This window comes from Crinia signifera, chromosome 4 (assembly GCF_055691185.1).
Source record: "Crinia signifera chromosome 4, ASM5569118v1, whole genome shotgun sequence".
In the NCBI taxonomy this organism is placed as follows: Eukaryota; Metazoa; Chordata; class Amphibia; order Anura; family Myobatrachidae; genus Crinia; species Crinia signifera.
In genome coordinates this window covers 22,932,842-22,950,278 of record NC_139220.1, presented here as the reverse complement: position 1 = coordinate 22,950,278, position 17,437 = coordinate 22,932,842, and the positions used below count along the sequence as shown (strand labels likewise).

Sequence of the window (17,437 nt, the reverse complement as noted above, 5' to 3'; positions counted from 1 at the left end):
GGGAAGTGGGACCAAGTTAAAAGATAGAGACAGATGGGGCAGCGGCATACAGTAGATGGGAAAAAGAGGTGAAAATAACCCATACAACGCTGGCCACGATACATAGCAACAACAAGCAAACAATTGGCCCAAAATGCTAAAAGTTTAATAGTTCTCATAATTCAGAAGATACTGAGGATATTTGGTAATCTGTGTTGAATTAGCAATGTTTAAGCATAGGCAAATTACCGAAGGAAAGAAACTTTTTAAAGTACGTTATTTTAATTGTATAAAACCTTATGTCATTACAGGCTCGAGGTCAGTGCAGTTGCGTTCACGCCTCCCTTGCTCTTTTCTCTTCCCAGTACTTCCTGTGCAACCTCTTATTTCAAAACCTCCAGGGATTTTGAATGAGTAACGATTGAATTTCAATTTCATGACGTTTCCTCAGAATGTGGAGTGTTAAATTTTTTACAAAGTATAAATAATTTTGAAATAAAGGAAATACATTTTTTATATAACAGTGGGATCTCGCTAAGAAGTGTACTCAACCCCATAGGGCAGGGATGGTGAACCTTCATCCCTCTGGCTGTTGTTGAACTACACATCCCAGCATGCCCTGCTACAGTTTTACTATTTGGCCATGCCAAAACCTTTGCAGGGCATGCTGGGATGTGTAGTTCAACAATAGCTGGAGGGCCGAAGGTTCCCCATCTCTGCCGTAGGGAATAACCAAACTGTTTTTTTACCTGTGTTCTGTAACGGAATCACCTTTACTACTGTTGTGTACAGGGCCGGCTCTACCATTAGGCAGCTGCCTAGGGCACTGCGATTTGGGGGGGGGGGGGGGGGGGGGTGGGTGCCACCAAGTCTGCCTATCAAATATCAAGGATGTCTATGAGAATCCTTGTTGTACTTAATGCAGGTGGCTGCTGTCGAACTTCTAAGACCTCAGCTCCATACATTCCCTTAAGGCATACTTCCCTACTTTGCTGGCCCCTCCTCCTTGCACTCTGTAGCAGGTGGCAAAGGGAGGCCTCCATGGAAGAAGCAGGGGACTTGCCGACCTTCCCAGGGTGTGGCTAGAAGGATCACCCGATTTTTGGGAGCCTCCCTGCCATTCTGGAATGTTGGGCATGTATTAATCCAAACTATGGCCCTCCAGCTGTTGTGAAACTACAAGTCCCATCATGCCTTGCCACAGTTTTGCTATTAGGGAATGCTAAAACTATGGCAAGGCATGCTGGGATGTGTAGTTTCACAACAGCTGGAGGGCCACAGTTTGGACATGCCTGCCTTAAGGGGTTGGAAAGTGGGTATTGGTGGCAGTATGGGGGGGTGATGGCTGCAAAAGGTTGACGTTTTGCCTAGGGTTCTCAGAAGTCTTACACCGGCCCTGGTTGTATATTTTTATTTTAGCATATGATGGTGAGGGAATTATTTATGGCTGTTATTTCTCTTCTGTTTCTCCTGATACTGATATATTATGTGATAATGTAATCAAACAGCTGTATTTCACCGCTTTATATACAAACGAATCAAAGCCTGCCAATACTTTTGTTTTCATTCCGTGAACACTGATAGTTTAAAGAGCCCTAATATCAAGGACTAGGTCACAAATCTAAATTATTTTCCTCTGTTAGCGAAATAGAGCACTTCAGATGATTAATAATAATGCCAACATCTGTTTTATGTGTGAGGGTATCGGCCTCCTTCATGTGTGGAAGTAAAGCAAGAAGATGTAGCCAGCCTCAATATTGCTGCGACTATTCTCACTAGTGGCGTAACTATGAATTGGGCGCCCCCCCCCCCTGCCGTTAATGGGGGGCGCCCCCCCGCCGCACCCCCCGCCCGCAGCCTTACCTGTCTTGCTGGTCCTGTCCCGGCTCCCTTGCTGGCTTCATTCTTCTGCTAGTGAGATGGACCAACACAAAATGTCCGCCCCCATACATCAGACAGTTTCAGAGAACAGTCTGCTATTTGGGGCGGACATTTTATTGTGGTCCGTCTCACTAGCAGAAGAATGAAGCCAGCAAGGGAGCCGGGACGGGACCAGTGAAGTCAGGTAAGGCTGCGGGCGGCAGATTGGCGGGCGGCAGATGGGTGGACGGGAGGGGGCTAACTATAGCACCACAGCCCCCCGGCGCCCACACATGCACAGCGCCCCCCCCCCCCCCGCAGCCGCGGGGGCTGCGGTGCTATAGTTATGCCTCTGATTCTCACCCATGACTAGTTCCCCATGTGTTCCCATTTATGTGCATATGCATCCCATAGACCAGGGATGGGGAACCTTCGGCCCTCCATCTGTTGTTAAACTACAGCTCCCAGGATGCCCTGCTACAGTTTTACTATTTGGTAATGCTAAAAATGTTGCAGGGCATGCTGGGATATGTAGTTCAACAGCAGCTGGAGGGCCGAAGGATCCCCCACCCTGCCGTAGACCTTACATTGGGGCTGATTCAGAACTGTCCGCTAGGATGCATATGTTCGCAGGCTATCGGACTGGTCAAAGCCGCCCGGTTGAACACTTTCCCCCAACGCGAATCCCTCTCTTACATGCGGGGGGATGTGTTCGCTAGCACAACCCCTCGCATGTCTGAACGGAAGAGATTTGGTGGTCGCTCATGGATTTTCTCCCCCTTCGGTAATAGAAGTTAGTCTGACTTTTATTCCGGCAACTATCCACCGAGTTTGGGGCGGATGCTGACGTCATGTTGTCAGCGCTGGCCGTTTGTAGGGGAACGCTCAGAATTTTTATGGGAAAGCTGGGGGCGTTCACCTTCTACCGCCCCCTGCCCGCCCCCAGCTCCACGAAGTCGTTTGCTCCCGGGGTTTGCAAATGCCCATGCGCAAACCGCCAAAAATCGGGGATGAATTCAAAAATCAAACGAAGGATGCCTGAATCGGCCGTAGGACATTACTCAGGTCTATTCACAAGGCCATGTGCATTCGCACGCCACCGATGTTTTGTATTGTATTATGCGCTTGGTACGTGCGGCCGTGCACCCAACCTTGCTGCCGCTGGGCAGGGGGGGCAGTGGGGCCGTGGTGCGGCTCAGTAGAATTTGCATCTGAGCGAATCAACCAGGAATATACCCCTTTATTGTGTGACATGTGGTGTGAATAGTGGCAGTTGGGCGCACCCAGTCACTGACTATATATGTGCGCGTGTGTGTGTGCATTACGCCAGCAATGAGGATGTCTACACCTGTATATAACGAGAGTTAGAGGACACCACAATGTCAATATGACCACAATGTCACCATTTACAGGTTTAGGGGTAGGGTTAGGTTTAGGGTTAGGCTGTGGTCAGGGTTACCCTAAGGTTTGGTCTCTAACAGTAGAAAAACCTGCGTTGACATCCCAATTGCCAACATGCTCAATGTCAACTTTATGACCATGTCGATATTATTGCATGGTGACAAAAGAGTGTCGACATTCTGAATGTCGATATCCTCGTTAAAGAAAGTGCCACTATGAAACACATTTCATGCATCAAGGTTACTGGTTTTATATAGACAACTCCTATTTACAGTGTCTGTATATAATAACAACGTTCAATATAATAAGGATTTTAGGGATATGTATCAAACTAGGAGAGACAAGAAGGGGCTGATTCAGACCCAGTCATAGTGGGCCGAATTTGGCCTTTTCTCTGATGTTTGGAGTTTGCGTATGTGTGGACGGGGGCTGGAGCCCAGTGTTTTATAGGCGTACCCATAAAAACGCTGGGTGTTCCCTTGGCAACGCAGGTGGGCCAAAGCCTGCTCGGGGTGGGTGGCTGATGTCACGTGATGTCAGCACCCGCCCCCTTTTCGGACATCTTTGTCTGACATCAAATGATTTCTCTCCCATTTGCCGCATGCGAGGGGATGTGTTCTTGTACGCGGGTGACGCAGGTGGCAGGGGGGGTGGGCATTAGGTGGGGTGGCGGGTCGCACTCACCTGTTCGCTAGGTTGCGAGTATACCCAGCCTAGCGAACTGGTCTGGCCCAAAGTGGAGAGAGAACAGGTACCAGCCAATAAGCTCCTTACTACCATTTTTCAAGCAATGTTTGTAACTGATTGGCTGGTATTTTATCTCTCTTCCCTTTATCTCTCTTCATGTTTTAATAAATTCCCCTCTCTGAGGTAAATTTACTAAAGCTTCTTCCAACCAATCAGATTCTGTCTAGCATTTTCTAGGATGCAATAGAGAAATGATAGACAGAATCTGATTGGTTGCTATGGGCAGCATCACCTCTTTAGCCTTCTGCTTCTGAGTCATTCTGCATGGTTACGGTATAGGGTGTCGACAATGTCTAGGTCCACTGTCACTAGTGCCAGATGCCCAAGGCTTTAAAAGTGATAAAATGGAGGGTGATAAACAGCCAGCCAATCAGCTCCTACCTGACATGTCACAGACTGTGTTTAAAAAATGTCAGGCAGCAGCTGATTGGCTGGTTGTTTATCACTCTAGATTTTATCACTTTTGAAGCTTAGTGCATCTGGCCCTGTGTCAACACCAGAAAATGGTCAACATACCATAGGTCGACATTGCCAGAAGGGCGATACAAGCTTAATGTCGACATGGTTGACGCAAGATTTTCACGGTCAACATTCTATATCTCTATACTTGGCAAACGACTATATTCTATTTATAAAACCAGGATTTCTGAACGCTTCCTTCCGACACCTGTATACTATAAGGACACAATCCTGCTTTTTTTCACGCTCATTTCCAGAAATCATCCCCTCTGCTCATTCCCTGCAGGTCACTCAGTGTTGCTCTGCCTGTAAGAGGCAGTCATGTAGTGCGGTAGCGATGCCCCCCCCCCCCCCCTTCCTCCTGGTATGATCTCATCAGCACTGCCTGCAGCTCCATAAGAAGTGAGTGTGGTGCAAAATGAGAGTTTAGTAGAGCAGATCACTGCAACAGCAAACAGAGGTGCAAGCTCACGTTGATCCTTTAAGTCAATACAAACCCCCTAGGAGGATGCCTCTTGTCTTTATTCCCTTATTTGCTGATAAGCAATACTGTATAGACCTAGATTGCTACATTGAAGTCTCCTCAATGAATTAAACAGGAGCGTAGCATATTGACAATCCATACCGATTCTTTATATTGAAATGCCTCTCGGAGGAGATTCCACAGAGGCAAGTTGTTTACCATTTTATTTTCTGCCCATTTAAATCATTTCCGTTTCCCGGCCGTGTCTCAGCTTGCAGCATGGAGAAGTGTAAAATGTGAATGTCCTGATATGGATTAATATGACTGCATGTGTCTCACTCCAGCATCTCCGGCCTCGGGGCATCGAGCAGCATGCAGACTGGTGCAAAGTCATGTACACTGCTTGCTGGGAATTGTGCTCAAGGCTGATGGGACGAAGTCTGATAGGCAGCGTGTACTGGACTTGATGGCACAACATGGTGTAGTGTATTACTGTATGTACACCCTTTGTATGCTCCTGTGTCTCTGGTTACATACTGTACAGCAGGAGCACATGTTCATCTGGCGCCCGGAGGCAAGTTGGAGTTTGGTGTGTGTGTCAACATTCAACATTGTGTGTCAACATTTACCTGTGCATACATCTCAGAGACCAGAGCAGCGCAGGCTGAGTGGTACCAGGCAGGAGCTGTCCTGTGCCCTATTGCAGGTGTCAGCAGGGCCCCTGGTATAGAGCCAATGAACTACAGGTGTGCTCAGGGTCAGCGCCACCACTAGGAAGCTTTAGGCTTTAGGCATTTGCCTGGGGGCGCCGGCCACTGAGGAGCGGCACTTGGTACCCCCCCCTCTGTGGAGCACAGGGAGCAGTGCCCGCACCAACCCCTGCCACCGGTGAACCGTGTCGGTGGTGGCTGCATCCACCCCTGTGCCGTAGAGCAAATGAGCAGCTTGTCTCAAAGCACTCGTAGAGCGACTCAGCGGGAGTGGTGGACCCGTCCCCCCAGTGGAGCGATTCGGCACCCACAGCTCTACCCCCCTGGCAGCGGCCGCATCCCCACCGGCCCTATTCTGGTTGATTTGCAAGGCTGTGAATTTGCAGTCCACCAATCCCCGCCATACGAATGGTGGCTGGCCAACACCCATTTGCAAGGCAAAGTAACACAGCTGCCCGCCCCCTGCCTGTCCATCATGCCTCATTATCATGAGAACGCCCAGTGTTCTCATGGAAACGCCCATGAAACACTGGGCAGTCCCATTCCATTCCCTGGCGCCCCACACCCAGCTCCGCCCCCCCATCTGAAACCACCCCCCCTTCCCGCAAGGTTAATTGCATGCATGCACCCATGAACAATCTGTGCACGCGCATAGAAGAAACATCGGTCTCCGTGCGGACGAGCCCCTTGTGCGAATGGACCCGAATTAGGGCCTTAGATCCTGCTGTGTATAATATTTTTGCGTCTGACCCAAGTTCTGTGATACTGGCAGGAGCACTACAAATCCCATCATGCCCTGCAGAGTTGAACGCAGTAATCATGCAGCTCTAGCTTTTATAAATCTTATCTGCTAAAGCTCAGGGTCTAAAAATAGAGGATAAGAATTGTGTCTAAAAATGTCTAAAAATAATCCGGGGAAAACTGAGTAAAACCTGAGACTGTCCCTAGGAATTACAGATAGTTGGCAGCTAGGGGAACGCACCATCTGTTGGATGTGGGTTACCATACTGTATACTGCTTATGTCATTTATTCAGACTTCAAATGGTCTTATTTGCTGTGTGTGATGCATTTTAATAGAAAGGGTTATTTATACAGAGGTGCTTTACGGGAGGAGGAGACCGCTGTGCAGCCTCCTCTGTCTGGGAACCCTCCTCTCACCCGCCTGCCGCAGCCCCACTCTAGTTCACAGCGCAGTAGACTCTGAGCACTAGGCAGCTCCGACTTTACTTCAGAAGCAGACATTTATTCAGAGCTGCTGCCATCATCGCGGGACTCCGGAGGGGGCAAGTATTTAAAAAATGAGTGCAGTGTGCACGGTGTGGGCCCCCCTGGGCCAAATTGCAGCCCCGACGAGTATCCAATGACGACGCATGCAAACTGTATGCTATGCGCCAGTTGTTCGTGCGACATGAGCCATCGTAGCCTGCCCGCAGGGTGATTGACACCCTGCTGTGGTTTGGGGGTAGGAACGCAATATTTTCTGGGAGTGTCCCAGAAAATGCTGTCATTCCCCTGCTATTGGGAGGGAGGTCCGGTGATGTCATTAGCGGCCTCCTTCTTTCCATGGCCATCGCAGCGCTAAGTAAGTCAAGACTTGCAGGTGACAGCTGAGGAATATGAGGAAGACCTAATTTTATCCCACGCTTGTTAGCTATCACCCATCCCGATGTACTGTGGGGGGTAAAGTTATTAAGGTGACTACCAGATGGCTGTGCCAATGTGACATTACTTTATGTACATTGTGCTACAGCGCCAGCCGGGCAGCCTACAGCCAAAGTCTCCTTCCCACACCACAAGCATTAGATCCTACATGCCAGTTGTATGACCTTCTTTACATGCACGTGGGCAGTATGACTGGCGAGCCCCTGAGCTCCCATACACGTGTGTTTAGCAGCATTACAAGGGACATTACATGTGTATTACCCTAAGTCACCTGGAACCTTCAATCAGGCCCTAAGCATCAATCAAATACAGGACTAACTCCTGTTGGCCATGTTGTAAATGATTGCTAATTTTTTTTTTTAAACGTCCGAGATTGTTCGTCACCCCACACCTCCGGCAAACTCGAACTCTATTACATACTGTATGCTGCCAACTATCTACTGAATTACAATATTCCCATTTTAAAATGTCCAATGATACATTCCTTCACCCAACCAATGCCAGTCATCCTTATCATGTTTTTGTATCTTCTTGTCTTTTTTCAAATATTTTCTCCTGCTTCATATTCCCCCATAGTCTTCTTCATTTTCAGTTATGCCGACCTTCCTGCATGTCAACCTAGTGGTGTTGACTAATGCTTTTCGACCTAGTTGGTGTCTATCCAATAATCCCTATCCATTATACCATTAAACATTACCCTCCTAAACGAGTCTCCTCTGTTCCCAACCTACCACCTGGTCTACGCTGCACCATTGCGCAGATCTTGTAAACAAGAACCTCGTGCATTTTAGAACTGCACAGCAATTGACTGAAATTACATGTTATATAATTGTAATAGCTAAACTGTGTTATTATCTCAGATTTTTTTTTTTTTTTTTTACCTGAACTATAAAACCTCAATGGAAATAAGTGTTCTGTACAATTACTGTCTGACACATGAAAGCATATATTTTTAATATAATTCTCAAGCAGAATTAGCAATTGTGCAATTTCATCTGTGTGGGAAGATGCGCCTGGATGTACAAAGCTGCCATTGGAACCTTTTGTTTAGCCTTGTGATATCTGGGGCTTAATGTACTGGCCGCAGAGTTCCAAAGGGGCGGGACTTTTGTGCGAGTCTGTCCGTTTCTTTTTAAAGCAGCATGCATTTACAAAACCAGGATAGGGGCTGACTGGCTGATACACAGGCAGGGGGCGTTCTGGGGGTGGGGGTTTCATGGGCATGCACAAAAAATGGTGGGAGCTCGGGGCGAAGCTGATGGTGTCACATGACCCCCAAGTCGCAGAAGGACGGCCATCTAAAAAGTGAATGCGGTCTTAGGCCATTATTCTGGTTCACTCGCAAAGGCACATTTCTTCTCAAATGGACAAAACCATGCTGCACTGCCGGGGAAGGCAGATGTAACATGTGCAGAGAGATTTGGGTCATTTTGTTTCTGTGCAGGGAAAATACTGACTACTTTATTTTTACACTGCAATATAGATCTCATTTTGAAGTAAAAACCCACCCAAATCTAATTGTCTCTGCACAAGTTACATCTGCCCCACCTGCAGTGCACATGGTTTTGCCCATTTGAGACGGAATTTGTCTTTACTAGTGAACCAGAATAAGGGCCTTACTTTATCTGCTAACAGAGAAAAATTATTCGAAATGGCGAACAACCATTGAATAATTTCTCCTCTGCGTAGCGAGGGGATTCGGGCCGCAGTAACCTGCTCATTAAGCAGCTAATATATGTACCCTAACGAGAAAGGCTGAATCAGGCCCGTAGTTGTGAATGGTTGCTGCTTTAAAAAAATGGGCAGACTCACACAAAAGTCCGGCACCTTGAATACATGGAGGCTATTTAATTTGTAAATAAGGGCTTCGTTCAGCGTTCTTACTTATTACAGGGTGGAAAATGTGCAGAATGCTGTTTTCTGACCCATTCTTCTATTGTTGCATCAATGTATGGGAAAGCAAGACAAGGATGACTGCAGGGTGTTAAATGTATTTCTCCTCATTTATTTACAGTTATTTATGTAGTGCACACATTCTATGGAGAATGGGCAGGATGTACTAAAGAAAAAATGCAGTAAAACCCAGTTTTTGGGGGGTTTGTACAGCATTTCCAAATGCACTGGGGCCCCCTTCTCGCGGGGCTCCAGTGCGGATGTAATGTCAGCTGCACTGGCATTACCCATAGGCCCTTATTCTGGTTCACTCGCAAAGGTAAATTCCTTCTCAAATGGACAAAACCATGTGCACTGCAGGGGGGGGGGGGGCAGATGTGCAGAGACAGTTAGATTTGGGTGGGGTGTACTTCAAACTGATATCTATATATAGTGTAAAAATAAAGCAGCCAGTATTTACCCTGCACAGAAACAAAATGACCCAAATCTAACTCTCTCTGCACATGTTACATCAGCCCCACCTGCAGTGCACATGGTTTTGTCCATTAGAGAGTGATTGTACCTATCCGAGTGAATCAGAATAACCCCCATAAGGCACTTACTCTGGTTCATTCACAAAGGCAAATTCCTTCTCAAATGGACAAAACCATGTGAACTGCAGGTGGGGCAGATGTAACTTGTGCAGAGAGAATTAGATTTGGGTGGGAAAAACTACTGGCTGCTTTTCACTGCAATATAGATCTCACTTTGAAGCAAAACCCCACCCAAATCTAATTCTCTCTGCACAAGTTACATCTGCCCCTCCTGCAGTGCACATGGTTTTGTCCATTTGAGAAGGAATTTGCCTTTGCGAGTGAACCAGAATAAGGGCCACAAGCCTATGGGGTTTTCTCCACAGCTCTGTCAGAGCGATCTGGCTGGGACCTTGCGGACCCCAGCACAATGTTCCCTGAGACGCGTAGTAAGCTCTGGCACCGGGTAACAGAACATTAATAAAATAACAAATTTTCCAAAATGTACATTTTGTAACTGTAACAAGTTTTCATTTGAAAAGATGATCTTACGCAATGTGATTGACAAACGTAAAGAGACTTTTAATGAATTCACTGGTTTGACAGCCGCGTCATTTGAGATTCTACATTGTGTAACGCAGTCAGCAATTGCCACGTGATTTTTAGTGCTCTCTAAATATGCGCTCACACAATTTAATTTAGAAGGGGATTGAGATATCAAGCTGGGTGCACAAATGGTTTTACATCATGTCTCCAAATAGATTATATCTGCAGTATTTCTAAATAAACGAGAAGCTGCGTTCCACCGTTCAATAAGGTTTCAAATATTTACTGCTATAAGAATAAAGTTTTGGCACATGCCCTGTAATGTGACACCTATTTCCTCCATCTATCCATTGAATAAGCTGTCATAAAGCCTACTTAATGCTTATTGAAATGTAAAATAACATTTATATAGAAATGTATAAATGACAATACTGTATCACTCTAAAGAAACATTTTCTTAATTACAGATGTGACCTCACTTAACAGTTGTCACAACCCCATAGGCAAACAGGGAGGGGGGTACTGGTTGCCCAGAAATCCCCCTCCACTTGACAAGTGGCTCAAATTCTGACAAAAAGTAATGGTATATATAATATGATTACTGGAGCTGCCGCCACATCATGCAGTATTAGGGACAGCGCGGAGCGCGGAGCTGCTGCACATTTTCAGTGGTAGCAACTTGTTCTACCAAGTTTGCTGAGTGTGTGGATCTGAGTCCTCAATTAGTGCACTGGACCAGAGAGCAGCTACCAGGAAGAAGAGACAGGGGCATTACCATGAGGTGGGAGAATGTGAGTTTTGAAAGTGCAGAACTGGTTCTATAATGTTTGTGTATTTATTTAGTTAGTAAGGTGTGTTAAACCTTTTCCTGACAACTTATTTATATTATTTAAATGTTCACTTCAGCCCATACTATAGACTATCTATAGCGTTAGATATTAATACTGTCTTCCATAAATTATCCAGTGTATAAAAAATAGTGTACATTAATTTCCAGGGTTACTAGTTTCTTTTACTGTTCCCCACACTTGCTCCAATGCTCCGCGGAGTGGGAGATCGTCCTTTGCACTTGCCCCCCTGGCTGGCACCAGCAGCAGGGTACTACTATAAACACATAGGGTATTGCCCAGAGGTGAGTTCTTTGTCTTAATGGGTTGCTGAGTGGTGATGTTTATTGAAGATGGAGTTGATACCCTTAAAGATACCTTTATATGCATATAGGGCACCCCCAGAAGGTCAGTGTTGAGGGAAACTAATACACCAGCAGCCATTGTTTACTGCTATTTGGATCTAGTCAAGTGTGAGGATACCTGACATCGCATAAAGAAACCCCTATGTGCACATATTGTTCTGACCCAAGGTTGGTTATGAACACTAGATCAGGTATGGCCAAAACGTTCCTCAAGATCTACCAATGGTCCACGTTTTCCAGGTCACCTAGCTGGTGCACAGCTGTAGTCATTACTAAATGTCACATTTTCAAACATGCTACAGTCATTCCTACTATAGATCCACAGGTTGCCTGGAAAACATGCATCGTTGGTAGATCTTGAGGACAGGTTTGGCCACCCCTGCTCTAGATACATCAACCAGACATACTCTACAGTAGGAGGGAATTTCACGTTACCAATTAAGTTTATATTGGTTGCACTTACAGATGGAGCCGGCCTCATGGTTACGGGGGCTGGCGATAGAATCGCCAGCCCCCGACAGCCGCCATCCGTCAGAAGGGGGCACGCGCGCAGGAGACGCTTGTGTGCCCCCTTCCGATGGACCTCCATATCAGTCCCGGACGCCTCACCGCCGGTCCACGTCAGTCGCTGCTCCCCCCCCCCCCCCCCTAACTCATGTGTCCCAGTCTAATGGAGTCCCTCTCAGCCAGCTCTCGCCAGTGGGAACATTCTGGTGAGAGCCGGCATTGAGCGTATGTAGACATACATGTAGACATACATTATATTGGAGGTCCAGCGCTGGTGGTTTTTCCATTTTTGGAGGAGTTGAGACTGTGAAGAGTCGATAAATCCTAGGATTTATCCATAAGCGGCAGAACCAGGGGTGCAGTCATTGTCCTATACATTTGTTGTTACAGTGTAAGATATGAGGATGGTTCTCACAGCAGTGGTATTGATTAGACTGCCCTGCCAGCGCTGACTTCATCTGACTGATGGAACACAGTTAAGTCTACAACCTGGTGCCAAGACCAATATCTAATCTAGTGTGAGAAGTCATAATTGGTACAGGGCTGTAGTCAAACAGTTGACAATATCAATGTCGACATCGCAATGTCAACATTTTATAAAGTCATCATTTGATAAAATATCAACAGGCAACATGCCGACCACCATATCAGGGGCACTGTGAAGTGGAGGTAGCTAAAACTTATTGATGTAAATATATGTAACTAAGATCTCTGAATTATTCCTAATACATAGAATGTCAATCTAATTTACTGGTCAGTTACAGTGTGATGGGGGATTTTTTGTGTTTTTGTCTTTTCTAGCCCTTCCCTTGCAAGCATCTGTAATGGACAAATAATTAGATCTTGTGGGAAAAGCCCAGTTTTAATGCCCCTTACACATTATGCCCACCATAATAGAACCCCTTACATACTATGCAGACAGTTGTAGTGCTCTTTACAATATGTGCACATTTGTAGAGCCCATTACACATTATGCCCACTTTTGTAGTGCCCCTACACATTATGCCCACCGTATTAGAACCCTTTACATATTATGCCAACAGTTGCAGTGCTCCTTATATAATGGCCGCAGATGTAGTGCCCATTACACAGTATGCCCACTGTTGTAATGCCCCTTACATATTATGCCCACTATAGTAGAACCCCTTACATATTATGCCGACAGTTGTAGTGCTCTTTACAATATGTGCACAGTTGTAGAGCTATTACACATTATGCCCACTTTTGTAGTGCCCCTACACATTATGCCCACCGTATTAGAACCCTTTACATATTATGCCAACAGTTGTAGTGCTCCTTACATAATGCTCACAGTTGCTGTGCCTACTACACATTATATGCACTGTTGTAGTTCCCTTTACACATTATGCACACTGTTGTAGTGTCCATTACACATTATGCCCACTTTTGTGGTGCCCTTTTCACTTTATGTCCACAGTTTTAGTGCCAGGTACACATTAGGCCCTCTTTTGATGCAAGCAGTTGTAGCACTCCTTACATCAGGGCTGCAACTAGGAATTTTCAGGCCCGGGACTGATTTCCAGTCCGGGCCCCCCTATCTCCCCCTCCCCATCTTACCTGCCTCCCTTCACTTATCGCCTGTCTCCTGCTGCCTCATCCCCTGCAGGTCCCGAAGCACAGGCTTCGTCAATGCACGACACCTGCGGCCAATTAAAATGCAGCACCGGCTGGTGAGCCAATCAGAGCTCGTGTACCGACAGCCACTCTGATTGGCTAACGGTACACGAGCTCTGATTGGCTCAAAAGCCGGTGCAGCATTTTAATTGGCAGCCGGCGTCCTGCATTGAAGAAGTTTGTTCTTCATTCAGTGCACAGAGCGCAGCACAGGCAGCACAGAGGAGGCAGTTGTGGGGAGTTGCGGTGGGCAAACTGAACTGCCCAGGCCCTTCCAGAGGCCGGGGCCTGGGACAGCTGTACCCACAGCATCCCTCTGTCGGCGGCCCTGCCTTACATTATGCTCACAGTTGTTGTATCCCTTACACATTATGTCTAATGTTGCAGCACCCCTTACATACTATGCCCTGTGCTGGAGGAATTCTGTGGGTTCTTTTTTTTTCTATGTATACTTAGGGGCCATTTGTGGCTTGGTACTTGGATACTTGTTGTAGTACTTCCAGACGATATTTCTCCTGTACTGTACACTATGGTATACTGGGCCCGATTCAGCTCCTTGCTCAAATCTGCAATAATTGCAGATCATGATTTTTGCAAAACTGTGTGTGTGTATGAGCCTGAAACTGTGGTCCCATTATGATCGCAGTCTAAAGCGCGATGGGGGAAATGATGGGGCAGCAACTGACCATTGACCACTTTGCGTTTGCATCATGGGGAGGGACCCAGAGAGCGGGACAACCTTGCCCTCTGAAGGGCAGCCCCATGCTACCTACCATAGTGCCGGCAGTTGTCATTTTGCGAATGTTGAATTATGCCTTCTATGCGGAGTATCACTAGCCCTATAAGCTATCATATATAGTACATATGTATACATATTTAAAATAAAACAATATTTTATAGTTTGTGGCTTATTATTATATTAAATTTCTGATAATCAAATAAGGTCTTATGAAAATAATAAAATTAGGCAGAGGGGGACTGTATACGCTATACTGTTGTGTAAGGATATATTATCATTTTATTGTTTGCGCCTGACTTTCTCAAACAGCTTGGAGCACATGACACTCCGCTACAGTGGCGTAGCTACGTTTTGGGCGCCCCCCCCGCCGTTAGGGGGGGGCGCCCCCCCCTGTCACCGCCCCGCCAAGCACCCCTACCCTGCCGCCCATGCAAACCCCCCCTCCCTCAATCCCCCACAGCCTTACCTATCGCACTGGTCCCGGGGGCTTCTTTCTTCTGCTGAGGACCACCAGAAAATGGCCGCCCCCATACAGCAGACAGTTTCAGAGAACTGTGTGCTATATGGGGGCGGCCATTTTGTGGTGGTCCTCAGCAGAAGAACGGAGCCGCCAGGACCAGCGCGATAGGTAAGTCTGCGGGGGATTGAGGGGGGTTTAACTATAGCACCGCAGCCCCCGGCGCCACCGCAGGGGGGCGCTGTGCATGTGGGGGCTATAGTTACGCCGCTGCTCCGATATACAGCAGATGCAACATAAAGGAAAACGTACAGAACCGTCCAAGAGATGAAAAATGTTAACGTCAAACCAAGTTGTAGAAAATGTGTAAACCAAAAAGATTAAAATGTGTGTATACATCTTATCCATATATATAAAAGGCTAACCTCTCCTCACCTCAATGAGATTAATTACCACAAGTGACCACTAGAGGTCACTTTACGGGAAAAATGACTGCGCTAAAAGAGGTCATAACAGAAATTGAAAGCAATTTTTTCTGATCTGTTTTAAACTTGCTGGATATGAAGATAGAGGGAGCTGTGAAGACAGAGATTGGAGGTAGGAGCGGATAGGGACTGGGGGTGGGGGTGGAGAGCGTGTGGGCTTAAAACGGTCACAGCTCACAGTGAAAGAAAAAACTGTCACAGCTCAAAGTGAAAGTAGATTGCAGAAACCGTCAATTTGACCGGCTTTTAAGTAGTCAGATATACAGTATGTAAGTTGTAGCATTCAAAACGTCAAATAAACCGAAAACGGAGTCATTTCCAGCGGAAAGGTAGAAATACATGAATTTATATCATCTATCATTTCAGGTTTTTTTTCTTTTGCGCTAATTTAAACGGGTATGGGCCATTGGGTCGACCATTAAAGGTCGACACCTCAAATAGGTTGACATGCTTATGGTCGACAGGGTTGTAAGCTCGACGTGAGCAATGTCGACATGGTTGCCATGGATACCGCATCAGTGCGCCGCTACGCCCGCCATGCTTCGGGCACGGTGCCTTGCTACGCTTGGAACACTAGTCTATTCTCCCACCACGCCCTAGCGGATGGTAGGGTCTGTCGGCGCATGTCGGCTCATAAAAAGTGAAAAAAAACATCATGTCCACCATTTGACTTCTGAAATGCTTCCAGATATAGCTGTGGTATATAAGGCACTGATTTAATGTGGCTTATTTCATCTAGTAAATAAAAAGTATTTTTAGTTGCCATTTAAATATACAATATACATTTTAGGTGTGTATTAATCTTTATTTGTATACTGTATATATATTTGAGATATATATATATATATATATATATATATATATATATATATACTCTTTCATTCTATACAGCGTGACTACTTAGGAAACACATGGAGAACTTTCACTAGCATGGAAGGGGGGGGGGTTATTTGAGGAGAAAATACAACTATTCAAAAACATATTTGTAAATAAATAAATAAGTAAATAAATAAAATAAATGTCTATCCCCTAGCATGTGTCCCAGTGCCTGTGATTGGTGAACAGAGGGCAAGCTGCCCTGGGCCAGGGGGGCTGCTTGTGAGGGTCTGCCACACGTTTCCCTGTACAGCGCTGCGGCATATGTGCGCGCTACACACAATCAATAATACATGGCTCTGCTGCTGCTGAGTGCCCAGCCTCTCCCTCGGCTGGTGCATGCTGCTGATGCTGCTAGTAGTGGTGGTGGTGCAGAAGCATCTCAGCTGCCCCAGTGCGAGGGACTGGCACGGGATTGACGACAGCTGCCTATCTCCCATAGCCTGGCTCCGTGGAATCTGGAATGCAGTGTTCCTTTCCCCACCACACTCCCCCCTCTCCACCCCTCTCCTCCACTCCACTCCCACATCAGCAGCAGCAGCAGCCTCCGTGTCAGCATCAGCAGCAGTACAGAGACAAGTAGCTGCTGCCTTCCGCACTGAGCACAGGCAGCACGGGGGGACAAGTCATCGTCAGCCTTCATATATATATACACACCACCCAGCCGCAGGGGTCACTGAGCTGGGGAGGGGGGCTAAGGTGAAGAGGCTGCCTAAAAGTTGGGGAGGGGGCCCCCCCTTTGCACCCCCCCTGTCCCCTCATGTCGGTGGCCAGACAGCATTGCTCCTCTTTGATGTTGCAATGAGTGATGCTGCGCATGCCTAGCTGCTCAGAATTACTGCACTGGTCACAATAAGTTGGATGTCTCCTGCTCTTCGCTGAAAGCCCTAAATCATTATCCAAAGCTAAAGGGATGTTGAGGATCAAGAAAAGAGGCTACGCCGGCATCTGGTCCTTCCAAGTGATCATTGCAATGGTCTGTGCACAGAGGTAAGTGATTGCAGATTGGGGGGGAGGGGGGGGGGGAGAAGGAAAGGGGGGGGGGGGGGTCCCTGTTGTATCACTTGCAATAAACCTCAAATTTGCTGTGATGTGCTTGTAACCCATTGATGGTGTCTTGTGTTTTTATTTTATTTTTATAATCATTTTATTCATTGTCTTTTTTTTTTTAGTGCCAATGATCCCAGCAATATGTCACTGGTTAAAGAGACTGTGGATAGACTCTTGAAAGGGTATGACATCCGTCTGAGGCCAGATTTCGGAGGTACGGTACAGTATCTAGCCCAAATGGAGAAGAATGTTATCTGTCCGGC

General features: G+C 46.7%; 1 protein-coding gene across 3 annotated transcripts in view; it reads left to right on the top strand.

Annotated features, from left to right (window-relative positions):
- Positions 1-16,511: 16,511 nt before the first annotated feature.
- Positions 16,512-17,437, top strand: part of GABRB2 (gamma-aminobutyric acid type A receptor subunit beta2) — a 283,146-nt gene continuing 282,220 nt past the window's right edge. For 2 of the 3 annotated variants that reach the window (XM_083181407.1, XM_083181405.1), the window contains exons 1-2: positions 16,512-17,114; positions 17,297-17,388. In XM_083181407.1, coding sequence (XP_083037533.1) covers positions 17,038-17,114; positions 17,297-17,388 — 169 coding nt within the window. In that variant the 5' untranslated portion in view covers positions 16,512-17,037. The remainder of the gene's footprint in view (positions 17,115-17,296; positions 17,389-17,437) is intronic. The other variant, XM_083181406.1, reaches the window with a different exon arrangement.